This window comes from Dipodomys spectabilis, unplaced genomic scaffold (assembly GCF_019054845.1).
Source record: "Dipodomys spectabilis isolate Male_0828 unplaced genomic scaffold, ASM1905484v1 ptg000097l, whole genome shotgun sequence".
Classification (NCBI taxonomy): domain Eukaryota; kingdom Metazoa; phylum Chordata; class Mammalia; order Rodentia; family Heteromyidae; genus Dipodomys; species Dipodomys spectabilis.
Genome location: NW_024870774.1, coordinates 4,301,485 through 4,321,425, shown reverse-complemented (window position 1 = coordinate 4,321,425; position 19,941 = coordinate 4,301,485). Strand labels below are relative to the sequence as shown.

Sequence of the window (19,941 nt, the reverse complement as noted above, 5' to 3'; positions counted from 1 at the left end):
GTTACATTGTTCCTAAGGCAGCAACATTTCTTCTTTTCCAAATATTTTTATCAGCAAAAGGATTTTAGAGTTCATCTACAGAGAGGAAGTTGCTTAGGGTTTTCAGAGTAGGTCTGTTCTTGTGTGTACAGTTGGAAATACTCATCAGAAAGATCTTAAGTAAAATAGCGATACCTAAATCAAGCCATAGATTTGGCTAAGATCTCCATGGAAAATGTGATATCAACCTTTGGATAAACAATAGCAACAACAAAACTCATACTCTTTCCATGAGCTTGCTGTATTCCTTTGTTTGCATAGTGATAGTCACAGACAGTAGACTAGTGCTTGAGAGCCTGGAGGAAAACTTCCAAGAAGGACGTAATTGGGAAAAGTCAAAAATCAAGAACATAGCTAAAAAGTGTCAGTTGGATTTGGCCAGGGCCACAGCCTCTGCTTGCTTAGGTTGGGATCTGAATAGGGTGCTTATCCAAGAAGACAAGCAGGGCTGAAATTTAGCTCATCCTCTGCTAGAGTAGCTGAGGTCCTCTTTCCAGAGGGTGCCCTTTGTAAAGCAAAAAACAAAAACAAAAAACTTGTGATCTCTTTGCCAAGCTTGAAACCAAGGGATTGCTTCTTGTTTTCCCAGCAGGTAGCCTTTTTACATTGCACAAAACACCATCTGGGCTACTGGCCCTGAATTAAGCAACTGGGAAGTCGATGGAAAGGATAAAAAATTTTAATTTACATGAAAGCTTTTTGTAGACTGTATAGCACTACTCAAGTGTAAAGCAGGGCAGGAAGAGGTTATTCTGCAACTTACTAAGTGAGAGGAGAAAATACATTGACTACAAACATTTTCTGCCTAACCCAATCAATAGACTCCTCAATGGGAAGCCAGTGGAGAGACGACTGCCCAGAGAGCACAGATGGGAATAGACGTGATGGCTTCTAAAAGTCCATTCTAGTCACTGACCCCAGAGCAGATGTAGCCAACTGGATAGTAGAGCCAAAGACAGAGGCACCTGACACTGCCTAGCCTAACCTAACTGTCAAACCCTTTGATCTTGCTGAAGCTTGCAGAAAACATCTGGCTCCGTGGGTTCTCAGACACAGATAGACGATGACGAGGGGAGGTTTTTGTTAAGCTCTGTAGTACTGTGACTGGGGGGATTCGAGCACAGTGTTACAAAACCCACAGAGACCTGTACAAAAACTGCCTGGGCCAAAGCACCATTTCCCTGGGAAAGCCTCAGCCTCCCTCTGGTGCCACATGGGATGAACACAGCAGGTACCCTTCCTTCCTTTGCTCTGCAAACCAGAAGGGATGCCAGGAAGTTGACTGGACCTGGAGAAATGACCACAGTGGCTGGCCTCTCATTTGCTGCTATTTCCTGGGTAACTATGGCAATTCAACATTTACTTACACAGCACATTATGGAGAACACAAGATAAATGAAGATGTTTTGTTAAAAATGATCCTTGTATGTTTTCATGCTGATTCTACTGAAAAGAGAAAAAAGACTTACCTGAGCCATCTCCTATGGGATTTCTGAGCCCAGGTCCTTAGATTTGCCTCGGAGCTTTGTGTTTGCAAATTGGGAAGGTGAATTTGAAGATGGATTTGTCTGTAGACAATCAGTAGCCATATGGTGACTGTAAAGGTCTTGAGTAATCATGGGCCCAAGACCCAACAGCTCCATGGACCAACTTTCTGGGGCTAAGAGTTAGTTGTGTGTCTGGAAAATGTCAACAGTCTAAAACAATGGGCAATGAAATAGAAAACTTTCTTGGTGTGCTGTGCTGGAGACATTCACCCCAGGAATGTAAGCTCCTACCTGCTCCTCAGACTAAAGCCTCCAAAAGCAGCCCTGACCTTGCCTGCAGTTGTTAAATCATAGTGAACCTGTTGGACAGGCAACAAGTGCCACCTTTCAAGGAATTACATATGGAAAACCAATGGGTCCTAAAGCCCATAGGAGAAAGGAAGGTGGCATCACTTGCTGGGGTTTTGGGAGCACTCTCAATGACTGTGCAACCGACAAGCTTATCTTTGGACAAGGAACTCAAGTGACTGTGGAACCAAGTAAGTAATTTATTTGTCTGGAATTGGTGTTAAGAGGCTTTCTAACTAATGAGGCAGAAATCATCAGAAAATGTGAAAGGGATAGTAATCATGTCAGTGGCATAGCAGTGTCCACCAGGACTCCAGGGAAAAGGTAAACTATGGTTAATTCCTCCATGGGGAGAGGGGGAGGTGTCAGAAAAAATAAACAGAATTTGTGGGATATAAAAGGACCTTTGGGGCTCAGAAACACCTGAGAGAATTCGGCCTATTGCATGAACCTGGGCAATCCCATCAAAGTGGCTTGAGATTGAATAATTCTGACCTTTTGTAGGCAAATGTGTGCTCCTGGTAGAACCTGGAAAGTTATGGGCATGGAGGGTGAGGTCAGAAGTCATTTGCTATAAATATGTTGTAGGTACAGTTCTCTTTAAAAAGAGGAAGGTGTTCTAGATACTTGTTTCGAATTATTTGAGCTGTAAGTGAAACCACATTACTAGAGAGTAATAGGAACATTGTGGTTCGCAGAGAGACCAAATTCCAAGCAGAAAAAAGTGAGTTCCAATTTCTTTGGAGCATTTCTTCCAATTAAGAAATGCTTCCGTGTCTGTAGAACACAAACCAGAGTAGCTGCCTAAGCACTGCTGTTTATTTTCCTCGCAAAGAGAATATGGGGAAAAAAGAAGAATATGGAAACATTAATTCACTGTCATAAATGACTCAGTGCTAAAGTTATTAAAAGTTTTGTGCTCAAAATAGAAAACATCTTTTCTTGTCATTTAAATGACATTTGAATTCAACCAGTGACTTGCTTTAAAAAAAAAAAAAAAAGATAGTGTTTTCCACTTGGCAAAAGCTTCCAGTTACAAAAGTGAATATGAATCCTAAGCTAGCCATTGTAATAAGAGAATTTTTAAACCATTAAGAAGGTCCTAGAAAAGCTTAGCAATAGAGATAAAAGATCCCAAATTTTCCAAACCACTTAGAGAAGAAACAATAGACCCTTCCCTGATGCCTTGACATTCAACTTATGTTTTCCAAAGCTAAGAGAAGGCTCTGGAGAGGCAGAATGGAGGAGTGTAATGGGGTAAACTCCCTCAGAAAAGTCAGGAACAAGACAGTGCAGGTTATATGAAGTGAAAGAAGAAAAGTATTGCAAGCAGAGGTGGAAAAGCAGCGGCCTACGTAAGGATTCCCAAACCTCTCATACTATGAGATGTGTGGGGCAGGGGCTTTACTTGCAGTGGGAAAGCTATGTAACAGTCAAAGGGGAGAAGTTCAATTTTTTAATATAAATTTTATTATTTTTTTCTTTTTTCTTTTTGTTCTTTTTTTTTTTTTTTTTTGCATGTTAGTGGAAGAAAAAAAGACCCTATGCTTGGGACTGTGCTTCTTTTTTTAAATTGTTATTATTATTATTAATGTATTGTACCGAGGCATTCTCGTTTCATAAATCAGGTACTTTTTTTGGACAATGTCATCACTTCCTTCACTTTCCCCCAGTGAGAAGCTCATTTTTAAAAAATATCAAAATCTTAATAATATTTTATGAATTAGACTAGTCCAAGCCCTTGCCCTTGAAACTTCTTCACCTGAAATTTTCTTACTAATTATTTGGAAGCAACACACACGCACACACACATACACACTCCACTAAAGTAGTAGTTTATCCACAGTCCCAGCAAAGTAATAGACTGAATTTCTCTGTTTACTGACTTCCTTGAGCCGATGTTTCCCCAAGTGTAGAGAGCATAACATCTGATTTTTCTAGTACCTACATAGACTTGTTCATTTAAATTGCTTTATCTTTTCATGAGTATCAGAATCAAGTAGGTTATCAAACTCATATTATTTACAGGTCCCTTTTAATTATGTTTTAAGTTAAAAAGTGAATACATTTGGGAGAGATGGGGGAGGACAATGGAAGGAGTGACATCAATCAAGATACATTGGTCCATAAATCAATTTATGATCATCAGTTTATGCTCTCATAAACTAACATTTAATTGAAACTCTTTTGTACAACTACTTAAAGTTAATTTTCAGAAATTATACTATTAAATTTTAAAAGTGAGTCCATATGAAGAAAAGTATTTAGTAAATTGTGACAGATAGATATGACATATAGAGTAAAACAGAGAGGTGGAGAGGAAGAGAGAGAAGATGGATACTTAATTACTGAAGTTTGGGAAATGCTAAGCTAATTGCATCTGATTGTACTTGGGATCCAGAATCTTTGAATTAATTTATGTGTGTCTGTGTGTGTGTCTGTGTGTGCACGCGTGCATGCGTGCGCACACGCACACCTGTCTTGGGGCTTGAACTCAGGGCTTATGCACTGTCCCTGAGCTTTTTTGTTCAAGGCTGGTGCTCTACCACTTGAGCTATAGCTCCACTTCTGGCTTTTTGTGTGTGTATCCTTAATTGAAGATAATTGTCTCACAGACTTTCCTGCCCAGGCTGGCTTCAAACTGTGATCTCAGATCTCAACCCCCTGAGTGTCTAGGATTACAGGTATGAGCCCCTCGCTGAATGTATCTTCTTTTTTAGCCAGCTAATATTGGATTTAAAAGGTATCACTGCAAACTGAGGCCTAAATTCTCTCAGAAGCCTGCTAACTCTTGACACTTCTTCTCTCTGGGACCTTCTTTCATGTTCTTACTTAAAGGGCTCCCAAGCAGCATAATTGCTCCATGCAAAGAAGATGCTATTACACGTTTCAGTCCTCTATGTAGAGCAAGCCAGGGGATACAACTCAACTTAAACAGCAAAGTACAAAGTAGCATGTGATAAATTGCACAATATAAATATGTACTACCAGTGTTGGCCTGGCAGGAACTTTTAAAAAAAAATCACAGACATCAGAAACATCCTCCTGAAGGTGGCCCATGAGGTGGACTTACGGTGCTGTCTGTTATTTCTGTGTCAACTACCATTGCTCGAGTGCCCACCTTGTGTCAAACCACCTGGCTAAGCACTTTACAAATGGCATTTACTCCGTAAATGTAGAACTGCATTTTACAGTTTAGGAAACTGAATCTCAGAAGCATTTCCCCCAAGGTCTCACAGCTTAGCAAAGCCATAATTGGATTCATATGTCTGATTCCATACTGCTGCTCTTCTCTTAAGGTTGTAGTTCAACTTGGAATCAGATTCTTCCTACAAGCTCCAGATATCTGAAGCAACAGTTACCCCACCTTCCTTCCAGCCACATCATCACCACTCTCTTCATTATGGAACCACCCCATATGTTTCCAAATACTAGTTACTCAAGAAGTATTCTCCATTCCCAGAAGAAGCCCATTCCATTCATTGCACCCTTGGAGCCTGACAGCCCAAAGTACAGAAAGATCCAGAGAGTGATCAGACTTATCCACCTTCTCCTCAATGAAAAGGAGTCCATAAAACCCTAGGGTCATCAATGTGTTTCCATAATCCAAGCAGTATCTGGCCCACTGCTCCAAGCTACTGGCCTTGCCTGGCATCTTTGGCATTTTGTCTCACTTATGAGGACCATTTCCCTGAATGGAACCTTCAGCTGAAGCTATTATCTCCCACAGATTTGTCTCCCCTTCCTTCTCCAGGTAGCTACTCAAATGTTACTCCAACAGGGTCTTCTCCTACCACACCTGTCATTCTGCAGACAGATCCTTTCTGCTGGGTTATATAAAGTCTTCTGGTCCACTTGAAATTTATGTTGATTTATTGTCTGTCCCCTCTACTCCACACAGGCAAAGACTTTGAGTTTTCCTTAACTGTAGCCACAAATGCACTAAAAAACATAAAATAAATGTTTGTTATATGGATCAATCAGTCAATCATTACTCAAAGGACAAGTCAGTTGTGATGTAGGGCAAAAGGAAATAAAAGTGGAAGTGAGCTGGAAATCTGTAGAGCCAACCCAGAGCCCCAGCTCCGTAACCTGTGACATGTCAGTGTCACTATGAGCCAAGCATTATTTTAGATGTCAAAGCACTGGTATGAAAAAATGACAGATATTCATGCTTCCTTGGAGTTTACTTTCTAATAGCAAATGACAGACAGTGACATATGTTGTATTTTAGGTGATGCTAAACTCGGTGAAAAAAATAATAAAGCAGAGAAATAGAACAAAGGGTACTAATGTAGGGAGCAGTGGACAACCTGGTGTGTTTGGGTATTGTTGTGGTTGTTTTGGTTTATATTCTTCCTAGAGAGTCTTCACTTTTGTCTCTCTGCTTCATTGACTCCAGAGAAATAGCTTACTCTATATTGGTATATTCACCACATACAAATCTAGGCCATGAGTATAACCAGATCCATACTGCAAACCTAGGTGATGAGAATGAAGTGTCATGAGGACCAAGTAAAACCAAGACTTCAGAGAACAAGTTTTAATCTTTCTTTTTGATGAGTTCTGTGACTTCCCTGAACTCTCATTTCCCTGTGGTTAGACTGAAATGTTCCCAAGGTTTCCTCTGGTTCTAACACACTGTGATCCTAATGGTCCCCAGATCAATGCTTAGAAGTAATTTTGTAGACAAAGCGGTGAAGTCCAATGTGTGAATATCCTATGAGCCAGTAGAAAGTCTGTGATTAATAGGGGGGGCGGGAAGAAAGCATTGGAAAGAGATCAAAACTCTGTCTATACGTCTTTTATTTAGCCCTTATATAGTCACAGAAGTTTAGACAAGTGATCACTGAGGCTATTCCAGCCTTCCATTCTGCTTCAATGGATGGAAACTGGGCTCCAGATACCTGAAGATGAATCACAGCTCAGCCACTTGTGGCCTTAACCATTTTTAGCTTTGGTGACATTATCTGTAAGATGAATCTAGTAATTCCAGTTCATATCAATAAAGTCATCTATAATTATTATAATCCTTTGGATACACCCCTACGTCATTTGCATGAGTGACTCTGGCTTCAGCCACTATGCCCCTCCCCCTCTAACTTAGGTATTTCTGGTACATGAGACTATGGTTATGTTTATACCTATTATGGCAATTCAATAACTCTCAGGAAAAAAATGCTTCCTTTCTCCATGAAAATAAGATCCTTGAGCACAATCTAAGGGTAAGAAATGACAGGTTAAGACATTATTAGCAGAAAACCTGGATTTTCCTAAATATCAACAGTCAGAAGATAACAGAGATAAACAAGTTGCAAACATGCAATATTTAGGCTTAGAAACTCTTACAAAATTCTATGTCTTCAGCTATGCTCATTGTTCCCTATTTACTCCTATCCAAACAGATGCATAGACTGATAGGGTTGAATAGGCTGAGTAGCTGGGAAGGTTTTAGTTTTATTTTGGCTTGAGTTTGTCTTGTTTGGTATTGATGCCTAGGTAGTACTGTAACAGCAGAACTCATCTTTGGAAGCAGGATTCAGTCTGTCATGGAACCAAAGAAATTATGCATTTTACTATAGCTCAGCCTTTATATTCCCTTACAGTTATAGCACAGCACTGAATGAATGGAGAAGTTTCTTGAGAAGACTGAAGATTCTAGGTTACAAACACACTGTTGCAAAGAATCAGAGTAATATTTGAGGGCAAATGTGTTCCACTTCTCTGAAGCATGTATTGTATATACTTGGAAACCCTAGGCTGAGACATAATAATAGTAACATTTCTACAACTGAAAATAAAATCTAGGTTAGGCTTCCCATTGGGGTTCCTGATCAGGTATGAGGACCATGGAAGAGGCAAACTCTGGATGAAAATGGTCTCTCTGCTGTTAATGAGGGAAAGTAATCATAGTAAGAAGAAGGGTGATTACAATGAAAAATATTAAAGAAGGAGTTAAGTAGAATTATTTCTCCCTCTCTCTCTCTCTCTCTCTCTCTCTCTCTCTCTCTCTCTCTCTCTCTCTCTCACACACACACACACACACACACACACACACACACACACACATACCTTTTCTGCTAAGAACTTACATAAAACCAGTAGATCTGGCTCAGACTAAATGCTCTCCGAAGTCCTATTCTAGCCTGTGTCTGCAGAGAGAAGTTACATGTTCGACTCTTCTGTCATCCCTGAACCTGGGACAAGGTCTCAGGAGCCTACAAGTCATGTAGAAACACAGCCACCAAGTCCAGAACAATAGAAAAGCAATAGTGCCATCAGAAAACATTGTCCTCTTCCAGTGTTTGAAATCCAGGGACTATATTCAGGTAGCGGGATGCCAAGAGTCAATCACTCTATCAGGCCAGAGAACAATAGTCTTTCAAAGGCTTCCCAAAATGTCAAGCCCAGTGGGGCTAGCATTGCCTCTTGCATGGTTAAGTATTGATTTTGCTTATTTCAGAGGAAATAAAGAAGGGACACAAATGTGGCAAGGCTGGCAATCCTAAAAATGGCAGGTTCTGTTAGCAGTCTCTGCTGCCTCTTAGAAGATAATATAAATTTGTAAGGATTCTTAATTTCCCACTGTTGCAGGAAAATAGCAAAATTTGGTTATGTTTTCTTTTCTTTTCTTTTTCTTCTTTCCTTTTTCTATTTCTTTAGAAAGGAGATGCTAGAGCATTGAAAAGTAAGGAAACCAAATCATGTTGTAGCTGATTGCAGTCTGATGAATGTTTGGCAAATTGCATCTGACTCAAAAGTATTGTGTTTCATCTTCCCTTTAAATCATTTCCTCTTGAAATTCAGAATTATCTTCAGTATAAGAATCAAATCATCGAGGCTGTGCCTTTGGGAGTTTTATGGAAAAAGGAAATTGATGAAACTGATATTTAGCCTCTGTGGACATAGACCACACTTCCCAATGATACTTTACTTGTTTCTCTGGTTTCTACCTGCAGTAATAGCATGAAATCTAATGATGCACAGCTCAGGTAGAGGAAATGAGAATTTCAGATCAAGCCTGTACCCCGTACCCCAGTTCTTAAAGTTTGACAGCATAACTGGCATTCTCTTTTGCTTGGCTCTAACTCATGAGATAGTTCTGTTTCACATGATTACTATATACTCCTGAGACCTGTATTTAGATCCAGAGTCAAGAAAAATTATAAAACAAAAATAAGAAACCAAGGCAAGCACTTGTTTCCATGACCTACATCATGACACACAGTCGGCAACCAATTTCCTATTCAACCATCAGGTCCTTAGAAAGCCTTTCACTGGGCTCAGGAAATTAGAAAGCCAATCTGTTATTACTATGAAACTCTGAGTGATGGGGGAGAAGAATTAGGTTTTTAATCAAAAAGCAGCATTTGTGACCCAAGAGAAGTAGAGCATGAGTATGTGTCTAAATATTCCTGTCCTTGATATTCAGTGTAAAAACTACCAACATTTGATGTTTCATCCCTAAATGAAGTTACTATACTCTTATTGGAGAGCCCTCTCAACAAACTGGAAGTTGCAATTTTTTACCCTAAAGGCAACTATCAATCATACGTCATGCTATCCTGCCCTGGCTTAGCCCTCACTCAGCATCTCTTGGATAGAGACTTTGTGCTTACCTTTCCCATCTAGACTCCCAACTATTATCTTCAAAGGGAACTGAGTCTCTGTGCCCTCAGCCCTCAGCCCTCTGATCTCATGCAGGGTAGCTTTGTAGATCTCTGAGCTGAGGGGTCTCTAGGCTGACCCTATAGGCTGGCAGTCAAAGCACAGATGTTCAAGCGTAGGCCCCAGCCACAGGCTGATAACATGTAAGACAGCATCACAATGTGCTCCTGGGACACCCGAAAGATGTTTTTTGGAACTGGAACCAAACTCTTTGTGGAGCCTGGTGAGTTGATTTTTTTTTCTGTTTCTGTGGACAATTTGAGTCCTGGGACTGACATCCAGTTTACATTCCTAGTCCTAACTGAGTAAAATAATTTGCAATTAGGAGATGGAGTGTTGTAGATGTGAAGTGAGCCAGAGGGAAGATACTGAGAACTGAAGAAACTCTGTAACTACGCTTAATTTAAGTCTCTAAAGATTAAAATTACACTCCCTACTTATTTCTTAAATCATTAGGGTGACCCATGAAATACAGCAATCTGAAAGAGTTACACTAATATAGTATAATATAGATGATGCAAGGAACACAATGGCAGGGACACTTTGCCTCAAATTCCCCAGGAAGTTTCCTGATCTTTCTGTGCATTTTGGTTATGCTGACTGTCATACACACCTCCCGGCAAATCACAAATATCTTGAAGCCTGGAATCTTTGCAAACTGGTGGTCAGCCTGCTCACAGTAACTATGTAAAGCAGCCTTTCAAGGCTCAAGTTAAATCCCACATTATCAAAGAGTCTTGAGATTCTGAGTGACATTTATTTAGATGTCACAATTCTTAAGGGACCAGTTGGGTGCTCTTTGTGAATCTAAACCAGATGTTATCTTAGTTTATAAATTAAGAAAGAGTTGCTCAGAAAAGGTAAGCACTTCTTTTTGTATTGTTTACCCGAACATAATCTTGGCAGTGAATTAGTACTCATAAAAGAAGAAAGTTTGAATATAAAGTAACAATTGCCCAAACAAATGCAGTTGTAACACATGTTGAAATATAATTATATTCACGAAATGAGAAGACAGACTATTCTCAGGAGACAAACTTGAAATTGAAGTCTTATATTCACTTGTAGAAAACTTCAAACTTTGGCTTAAGGCAAATATAAAATAGATTAGAATACATATGGCAACTATATGTGCATTTTGAGAAAGGAGGAAAGAAAGAACAAAAGAATGAATGAATGAATGATTCCTTTTGGTTACCATGATGCCAAGCAATTGATTAAATAGAGCACTTTTTTTCAATGATTTTGAGCATATAGACTTCATTTAGAAAGAAGATCTGAGGGTCTGGGAAGGTGCTCAGTGGTAGAGCGCTTGCCTTGCATGCCTGAGGCCCTGGGTTTGAATCCTCAGCACCACATAAGCAAAAAGAAAAAAGCTGGAAGTGGCGCTGTGACTCAAGTGGTAGAGCATTAGCCTTGAGCTGAAGAGCTGAGGGACAGTGCCCAGGCCCAGAGTTCAGGCCCCACGACCGGACCCAAAAAAAAAAAAAAAAAAAAAGAAAAAGAAAGAAGATCTGAGAAAAATACTTTATAAAAACTATGTATTATACTTTCTGAAATGTTAATTAATGCATTCAGAGCTCAACATCCTAAGTGCACATTTCTTCAGACATGTGCTTTGTCAGTTAAATCATATTTTCAAATTATTGAAAACCAATTTCTCCAGCTCTAAGTGATCATTGACACTGCTTGATGAATTTAGATTTTAAAATCCCAAAGAAGTAGCCAGTAGTGGTAGCCCACAATTGTAACTTCAGCAATTGGGTAGCTAATGGAAAATCTGAAGCCTACTTGCCTACCTAAAGCAACTTTATCACAAAAATAGAAAGAAGGAAATCTTAATTGCCTTAATAAATCAGACAAAAAAAATGAGTCTTATCCTTAAATAACCAACTTTGCATTTGGTTCAGTTTGGTTGGTTGGTTTTGTTCTGTTCTGTTTTGTTATAGATAATTTTCTTTTGGACTCATAACTCCCTTGAAAATGAATCATAATACTTACCAAACCAAAGACAGGACCATGACCAAAAATTAGCACAATTCTGAAAGGAGGCTGAGGGAGCCAGGTTTGTGGTCTCCAGCCGTTAATGCGAGGGTTATCAGTTGCTGCTATCAACGGCTTTATCTATGCAAGAAAACAAACTAGAGGTTTTCTCACGCAAGCTGAAAATAGGTTCCAGGAAAAACCTTCAAAAAAAAATTTCAATACGCTTTCTTGTCTGTAACTAAAGTAAAGAAAGAAAGAATTTTTTTTAAATCAGATACTTAAGATTCTTGGGAGTACACGTCATGCCCTGAGTGATCAGAACAGAATTCAATCTTTTAGCTGAGCTTCTTGGCTAAGCAAAAATGGAGAATTACAATGGAGCATGGAGGGTGCTTCTCAGAACATCTTCTTCCCCAGGAAAGCCCTAATCAGCCACAGTCTATTTATAAACTGGCGATCAGTAGGATCTACCTGTCTAATAAACTCTCAACCAATTAGAACCAACAGATTTAGTTGTAACTCTGTTATCACTAGCCTCACAGCTGAACTTCAAACCCAGATTCAGAGTGAACATTAGAAAATCACTTCTTAGTCATGTGCTGCTGGCTCACACCCATAATCCTAGCTACTTACAAGGCTGAGCTCTGGAAGACCTCTTGTCAAAGCCAGCTCTGCAGAAAAGTCTGCCAGACTCTATCTCCAAATAACCAGCAAAATGCTGGACTAGAAGTGTGACTCAAGTGGTAGAACACCAGGCCCTAGATAAAGCCCTGATATATTGGCAAGCAAACAAGAAAGAAGTTGGGGGGAAAGGAAGGGGAGGAGAAAAAGAAGGAAAGAAGGTAAGGAGGAAGGAAGGAAGGAAGGAAGGAAGGAAGGAAGGATTGGTCATTTCTCTTCAGTTTATATATTTCCAAAACTTTCTGTTTAGTAATAATTAATGACTTGATTATAGACCACAGACGATAAAAGTACACTAGAATTTAACTTACTTTTCATTTGATATCAAGAAACTAAACTCTTCAAAGTTATAAATACTAAGAGCCATATTCACAGGAGCAATTAGTATTGAAACTCAGAAATAAATCTTAAGATTGGAAATATACACCGATGACATTCACAGATAAGTTGTCTTTCGTGATTCCAGGGACTAGCAAGGCTCTTTCTTTAGCAGTTACTTGAAGATGGCCTAAGAATTCGTCTCCATAGACACAAAACTTATCACAATCAGAATGTTCAATAAAGCACAGTGGGAAAGAGTCATTATTACCTTTCTCAGAGCTTCTTAGTTTTAAGGAAAGAAAAAGATGCATACTCAGAGTAGTAGAAACAGTAGACATGAAAGAAGAGAGAGCCAGTGGGAAACCCAATTAGTGGGACCAACATTTTACTGTTTTTCTTGAAATAAAACAAGAAATGGGCTTTAACTGGTTTATGTCTATAGGTACTTTCTAAGAATAATAGCTGTTATCCTCTGATTAAAGACTCAAAGGAAGAAGCACATGTTTGTAATCCCAGCACTTAGGAGGCTAAGTGACATCAGGATAAGCTTGTGAGTCACAGGTCAGCTTCAGTTTTATATTTAGGCCCCGTCTCAAAAATTTCCCCCTCCCACACCAAAATAAGAGATTCAACAAAAATTGTACACTCATTCAGTCCTTACAAAAGAATACCTATTTCCAAAAGATACAGGGATGTCCCACTTACCTTCAGCAGATTCACATAGCCCCAGAAATAGAAAAATGCCCTCCAGAGACTCCAGCACTGACAACCTCATGTCAGATCTTATCAGATCCTTGATTGTTCCAATGACACAGTCCATAGTACAAGCACCTTCAGAATCTCCCTCGAAGTGTGGAAGTGTTTAAAACAAACAAATTGGTGTAGACAGATACACAAGCCAACCTCAGTTGTTCAAATGATTGATGAATAAATCATAGATTGTTGAGACCCAGATAATCCAGAAACTTCTTTGTAGTTTTTATTTTCTATCTTTTGCTTCTGGCTATCTCCCTTACTAGGTCCTAATTACAAGTCTGACTAACTTCTCACCTTAGCCATACTTTCATGGAAATTCTAACAATCCCAGGGCACTATCAAGATGCAGGAAATGCCACATGCCAGTGACTCATACCTGTAATTCTAGCTACTCAGAAGGCTGAGAGCTGAGGATCAAGGTTCAAAGCTAGCCTAAGCAAGAAAGTCTATGAGACTCTTAATTCCAATTAACAAGTAAGAGTTGTGGTTCAAGTAATAGAGTGTCCCACTGAGAGAAAAAGCTAAGGGACACTGTCCAGGCACTGAGTTCAAGCATCACTACTGGCGCGCGCACACACACACACACACACACACACACACACACACAAATCCAAAAAAAACCCCACAAAGTTCTGAATTACAGGGTTGACTCTCTAAAAAGTGAAATAACCAACACTGTTTAATACCCATGAAGTTGTAAGTAAGTATTCCCTGAAACAAGTTGATTGTATTTGCAGGAATCCAGCCTCCTACCAAACCATCTGTTTTCATCATGAAAAATGGAACAAAAGTCGCTTGTTTGGTGAAGGATTTTTATCCCAAAAATGTACAGATACATCTTGAATCGTCCAAGAAGATAGCAGAATTTGACCCTGCTGTAGTCATCTCTCCCAGTGGGAAGTACAGTGCTATCAAGCTCGGTCAGTATGAAGATTCCAGTTCAGTGACATGTTCAGTTCAGCACAACAACAAAACCGTGCACTCCACTGACTTTGAATTGAAGACAAGTTCTTTGGGTAGGTACTGGCTTCAAAGCACTGGAAACTCTGGGGAAGGAAAGTTGGAGAAAGATAAGTAAACTCTGCCCTGAGATGTAAACTCTGGGCAGATCCTTTTCAATTTAGCATCATGCTGGGGTATGGGGTATGGGGTAAGGATGTAAGGTGTTTATCACTGAGAAGGACATGCTCTGTGTTCCTAGCTTTCTCTAAGATAAAGCTCTTCCCATATCATCCATCTCTCATCTTCTCCATCCACAGTTTCTCCATATAAATGACTGTCCTACATTCAAAGTTCATATACAATGGAATCCAGCAGTACATTTCAAAACAAAGGGCAGCCCATCCTTTCATAGGGATAAGAATTCTGGTTCTGGGGGCTGGGAAGGTGGCTCAGTGGTAGAGTGTTTGCCTATCAGGCAGAGGCCCTGGGTTCGATTCCTCAGCACCACACAAACAAAAAAAAAAAAAAAAAAGAATTCTGGTTCTGCCTATGTTTTACAACACGTCTGGATCTTGGTCTCCAGAAGAAAAAAAAAAGGTGGAAACATGACCATAATTAAGTTACACCCTCTGGTCCTCAATTTTATTTTTCCAAGTCTCCTCCAGATTTAAAGCCTTGAAATGCTAAGAATCTTAGCATTTCAAGAATTTTTTGTTGCTAGTGTAACTTTGATCACCCATGTTTGTTCCAGGTAATGTAAAACAAACAGAGATTGAAAACATGACCCAAACTTCAGAAAGCTGCCACAAATCAAGAGGTGGGTTCAAAATAAAGGGCCAACCACAAAATTAAGGGTTAAAGCAAACTTGGTAGTTGTCATCTGGGACCAAAATACATGAGGTTTTAGGAAAAAACAAAATGTATATTGAGCTTTCTACCTCTTATTGTCCCAGCAGAGAATGCCTGGCCACAAGCTTGAGTTTCCAAAGCTTGTCAGGCTGGGTACAAACAGCAGCCTGAGAAGCCTGAGTGCTGTCTGGCACCAAGCTGGGCATGTGGACCAAGAAGAACCGGGGTGATTTGGGGCAGACTTCAACAAGGGTTATTGACATTGGAGAAAGGAATTCTCTGAAGCCACATGTTCATTTTATTCAATTACAGTTCACACAGAGAAGGTGAACATGATGTCACTCACAGTGCTGGGACTACGAATGTTGCTTGCCAAGAGTGTTGCTGTCAATTTTGTCTTGACAGCTAAATTATTTTTCTTTTAAGGTAAGAATTAGCTACTTATTCTCACTTCCACACAAATTATACTATATGTGGGGTTTAAGAATGGCAGTAGATCAGACTAGGTGCTGGTGGCTCACATCTGTAATCCTAGCTATTCAAAAAGCTGAGATTTAAAGCCATCCAGAGTAGAAAAGTCTGAGAAACTGCACCTCCAATTAACCAGAAAAATGCTGGGCTGGAGGCATGGCTCAAGTGGTAGAGTGCCAGCTGAGCAAGCAAAGCCAAATAAGTGAGGAGCTGAGTTGAAACCCTAGTACCAACAAAAGCCTTCTTTTGGATAGGAGGGAGGGAAAGAGTGAGGAACAGAAGGAAGGGAGGAAGGAAGGAAAGAGGGAGGGAGGGAGGGAGGGAAGGAAGGAAGGAAGGAAGGAAGGAAGGAAGGAAGGAAGGATGGAAGGAAGGAAGGAAGGAAGGAAGGAGGGAAGGAGGGAATGGAGGGGAGGGAGGGAGGGAGGGAGGGAGGGCTATAGACCAAGAAACACTGGTGAGAAAAAAAAATAGAGACAAAGACATACTGAAACCAAGGTGAACTGTCTCAGACACTCAACATCTCATCTCTTGTTATTCTTTTATTTAAAATCATACTGGATGTCCAATACATACCCTAAAGTATTCTTTTTCTAATACATCAGCCAATAACCACCACATCCACCTACAAGGAGCAAATTAAAGCTAAGTATGAAAAATTGCTTCTTTGATTGCTATTTTAACCTGGCGTGGTGGCATACTTGTAATCTCAGCTACTTGGGAGACAGAGACAGAGGGATCATGAATTTGAAGCTAGGCCAGGAAAAGGTTAGTGAGATTCTGTATCAAAAGCAAAATACAAGCAAAAGAACATGAGGCATATCTTAACTACTTAAGGTGCTTGCCTAATAAGCATGAAGCTGTGGGTTCAATCTCTAGTATCACAAAAACTAACAAACAAATAAACAAACCTACTATTTTATTTGGCCAAGGGGACATAGTTATTTGCAAAGCTTTAAGTAAAACTTTGCCCAAAGAATATTAGAGGAAGTAAAACTTGCCTTTTCCCAGATTAAGAAAATGTCAGCTCTCCCTCCTTAATCATGAGACTCTAATACATAGACCAACCTGCACTGGGGATGAACCTACATCTCCACTAGTACTGAACACCCCACTGTTAGCTACTCAGGATACATACAAAGTTGGAGCTGTTACTTTCATTAGACTGTGAGATAATCTTTTATCTAGAATTCAAACCAGGGCCTAGGTTTGCCTATAAAGCTCCTCTTCCTGTTCCTCTCCAATACCCCCAAATATTCCATCAGTCTCAGTTGCTGTTCCAGGGGCAGCCATAGATTTGGAGTCTGGCCCAGATTATGAACATGCTCAGTTCAGTTGGCCAATAAAATAATAATTAAGCAATTTGGTTATGGTAATGTAGTGGCTGTGTCACTAACTCACTACATTACCTTAACCAAGTTGCTTTTGGGACTGGTTTTAAGAATGAGTAAAAGAGAGCAAATGTGTTTCATGACATTGACAGACTATAGGACTAGCTGGATAATATGTGCCAATAAAATAATAATTAAGGGGCTGGGAAGGTGTCTCAGTGGTAGAGCGTTTGCCTCACATGCATGAGGCCCTGGGTTCGATTCCTCAGCACCACATAAGCAGGAAAAAAAAAGCCGGAAGTGGCGCTGTGGCTCAAGTGGTAGAGCGCTAGCCTTGAGCTGAAGAGCTGAGGGACAGCACCCAGGCCCAGAGTTCAGGCCCCACGACTGGACCCAAAAAAATAATAATAATAATTAAGCAATTTGGTTATGGTAATGTAGTAGCTGTGTCACTAACTCACTACATTACCTTAACCAAGTTGCTTTTGGGACTGGTTTTAAGAATGAGTACAAGAGAGCAAATGTGTTTCATGACATTGACAGACTATAGGACTAGCTGGATACTATGTGCAGAGTGGCACGTTCCAAATTGATTAGTAATGTCTGCAGTGGTACAGCATAGCAAGTACCAGCCAACCACAGACAATAACCTTTGCAACTTCTTCCAACATTTATAGCCCGTTATTCTATAATAACTCTCCTTCACTTGCAGGCTGACTGGCATGAGGAGGATATACAACCTGAAAAAAAACAAAAGCTTATGAAGATGCTATATGCTAGACTTCAGACTTCTTGGTGATTCAAATTGACCTGTCATAGCCTTACTTAAATTTAAACCAGTTTTTTTAAAGCAACAAACCCAGTTCAACCTCTAGTCTTTTACCAAAGTAAAAACCTTAGGAAATGGGAGTTTATGATCAAACATGATACGCTACTTTATAAAGGGCTAGAGAGATATATAAATATAGCTCTATTGTATTAATTCCTATAGCATATATTTGGAAAACAATGTTTCATTCCCCTCTACTTTTGTTTTTCTCTTTTTTGCTTTCTCTTTATTCTAAAGAGATTCTAAAGTTTAAGTAGGGCCTTGGGCTTGCTAGACAGGTGCTCTACCATAGCCAAGCTATTGGTTGAGACAAATGTCTCCCCAACTTTTTGCCCTAAGTGGCTTCAAATCAAAATCCTCCCTATCTCAGCCTCCCAAGTAGCTAGGATTAAAGCTCTGAGCCACACAGCTGACTCCCTTTCTTTATCTCCAGAAATAGGAAGCAGGAAACAGTAGGTTCCCAGCACCATTCTCCATGAAGAAAATAGTCTCTAAGAGAAGGAGAGCAACCATCCTTGTTTCTAAATATGGAAGGCTCTGTTCCACCTAGCCTCGGCTGCCAGGCCAGCGTCCTGGATGAAGGACTCTATTGCACAGAGCACTAAGCTGCAAGGCCAGGTCTACATCCTCCCCTGCTGTGACTTGGTTTGCCCTCCACATTGCTCTAGAAGCCACACCAGAGATTTTTCATGGCAGCACTGGGGCAGAAGATAATTAGAGGGCTTTCTGGTTTTCTTAGTACTTCTCAAACAAAATTACATTTGGCTTCCCCAATCCTCTTCATTCAGGCAAAGGAGTTGCTTGTTTGCTTGCTCACGTGTTTTCTTGCTTTTTTATTATTTAGTATACTTTAGTCTTACAAAGGAGATTTCATTCATCCATCATGTATGAAATATATCTGAATCAACCCCACCCCTCCATACTCTCCCCCCAGCCTACCATCCCCTTGCCCTCTGGTTGGTCCCCTCCCTCCCCATCTAAACAAGTTTGTTTTGCTTTCCTCTTTTTCTTTTTCAGTGTATATTAATTACACCAAGAGTCAATGAGGTTTCTAAAATTTGATCCAAATACTGTCCACTCTGCTAGCCAAAATGATAGTTAAATTCAGAGGTAAAGCATGGCACCTCTTCCTGTGGATTGACTTCATGTTCATGAACTGACTTCCTCTCAGCCCCTGGCACTACACTGGGGGTGCACAGATGTAAGACAAGGGCCCTGTTTTCCAGCAATTTTCTTCCCTTCTGGAGGGAGGGATAGGAATGACCTCTATCTTTCCCTGTAACAATAAAATCTTTATTGCTTTGCTACCAGTCTGTGCACAGGAAGTTTGAGATCACTGGATAGGATTCATTTGCCCTTGGCCTCTGGTGTTGGTGGTCTCTGCCTTTCTTTTCAGTGCCTACCTGAGTTGCATTTATTAAACTGTATCTAATGCACCTTGTCTCTGGCTTTATTCATTGCAGACTAACAGAGGCAGGGGGTTTCTGCTCTGTAACTCAATGTTAGCAAGAAGTCAAACTGAGTTGATAGGTCACACCTCAGCCCCTTGTGCCCCCAGCCTGAGGCTCCTGCCTGGGAGCCACAGCCCTGCTGCTGTTACCACTCAGTGCAACCCTGAGTCCTCCCACTCCCACCTCACCTAGGCCGCTGCCTTTACCAAGTGCACAGTGAAGGTAGCAGGCCCTGGTGAGTCTCACTGGTGTTCCCTCAGCTTCTGTGTGAAGTGTTGAGCTATGAGGTGAAAAGGGAAGGAGCCACCACCTCCCCCCCCACAACCTGCCACCACCTACCTCTGCCACCTCTCCCATCACTACTTCCCCCTCTCAGCACCCTCACCTGCCTGTCACCACCTCCCCTGCCATTGCCTACACACACACACACACACACACACACACACACACACACACCTCTGCCTGCTATCATCTCCCTCTTTGCCACCACTCCCTCCTGCCACCATCTTCCCCAGCCGCTGCCTTCCCCTGCCTGCCATCTCCTCCCTCTGTACCACTTCTTCCTGCCATCTCTCCAGGCACCTCCTCCTGACATCACCAACTACAAAGTCCTACACCACACCATTACCACCCAAACCAAAGGAGATAGTGACATTGATTCCATGCATTCAGGATAATGCAGATGGACAAGCCAGTTCCATGGAGAAAAACAAAAAAATTCCACACAAGTCCACCCTGTATGTGTAGTTTCCAAGACATTTACTTTGGTTAACTTGTTGTCA

General features: G+C 40.6%; 2 gene segments (V, D, J or C); both read left to right on the top strand.

The window, feature by feature from the left end:
- The window catches only part of LOC122113442, a 547,786-nt gene that overhangs the window by 432,322 nt on the left and 95,523 nt on the right, over positions 1 to 19,941 (top strand).
- On the top strand, positions 1,111 to 19,108 carry LOC122113443. The segment is given in 5 exon segments: positions 1,111 to 2,065; positions 14,024 to 14,302; positions 14,980 to 15,045; positions 15,390 to 15,503; positions 17,592 to 19,108. Coding segments are annotated over 4 exon segments (585 nt in total).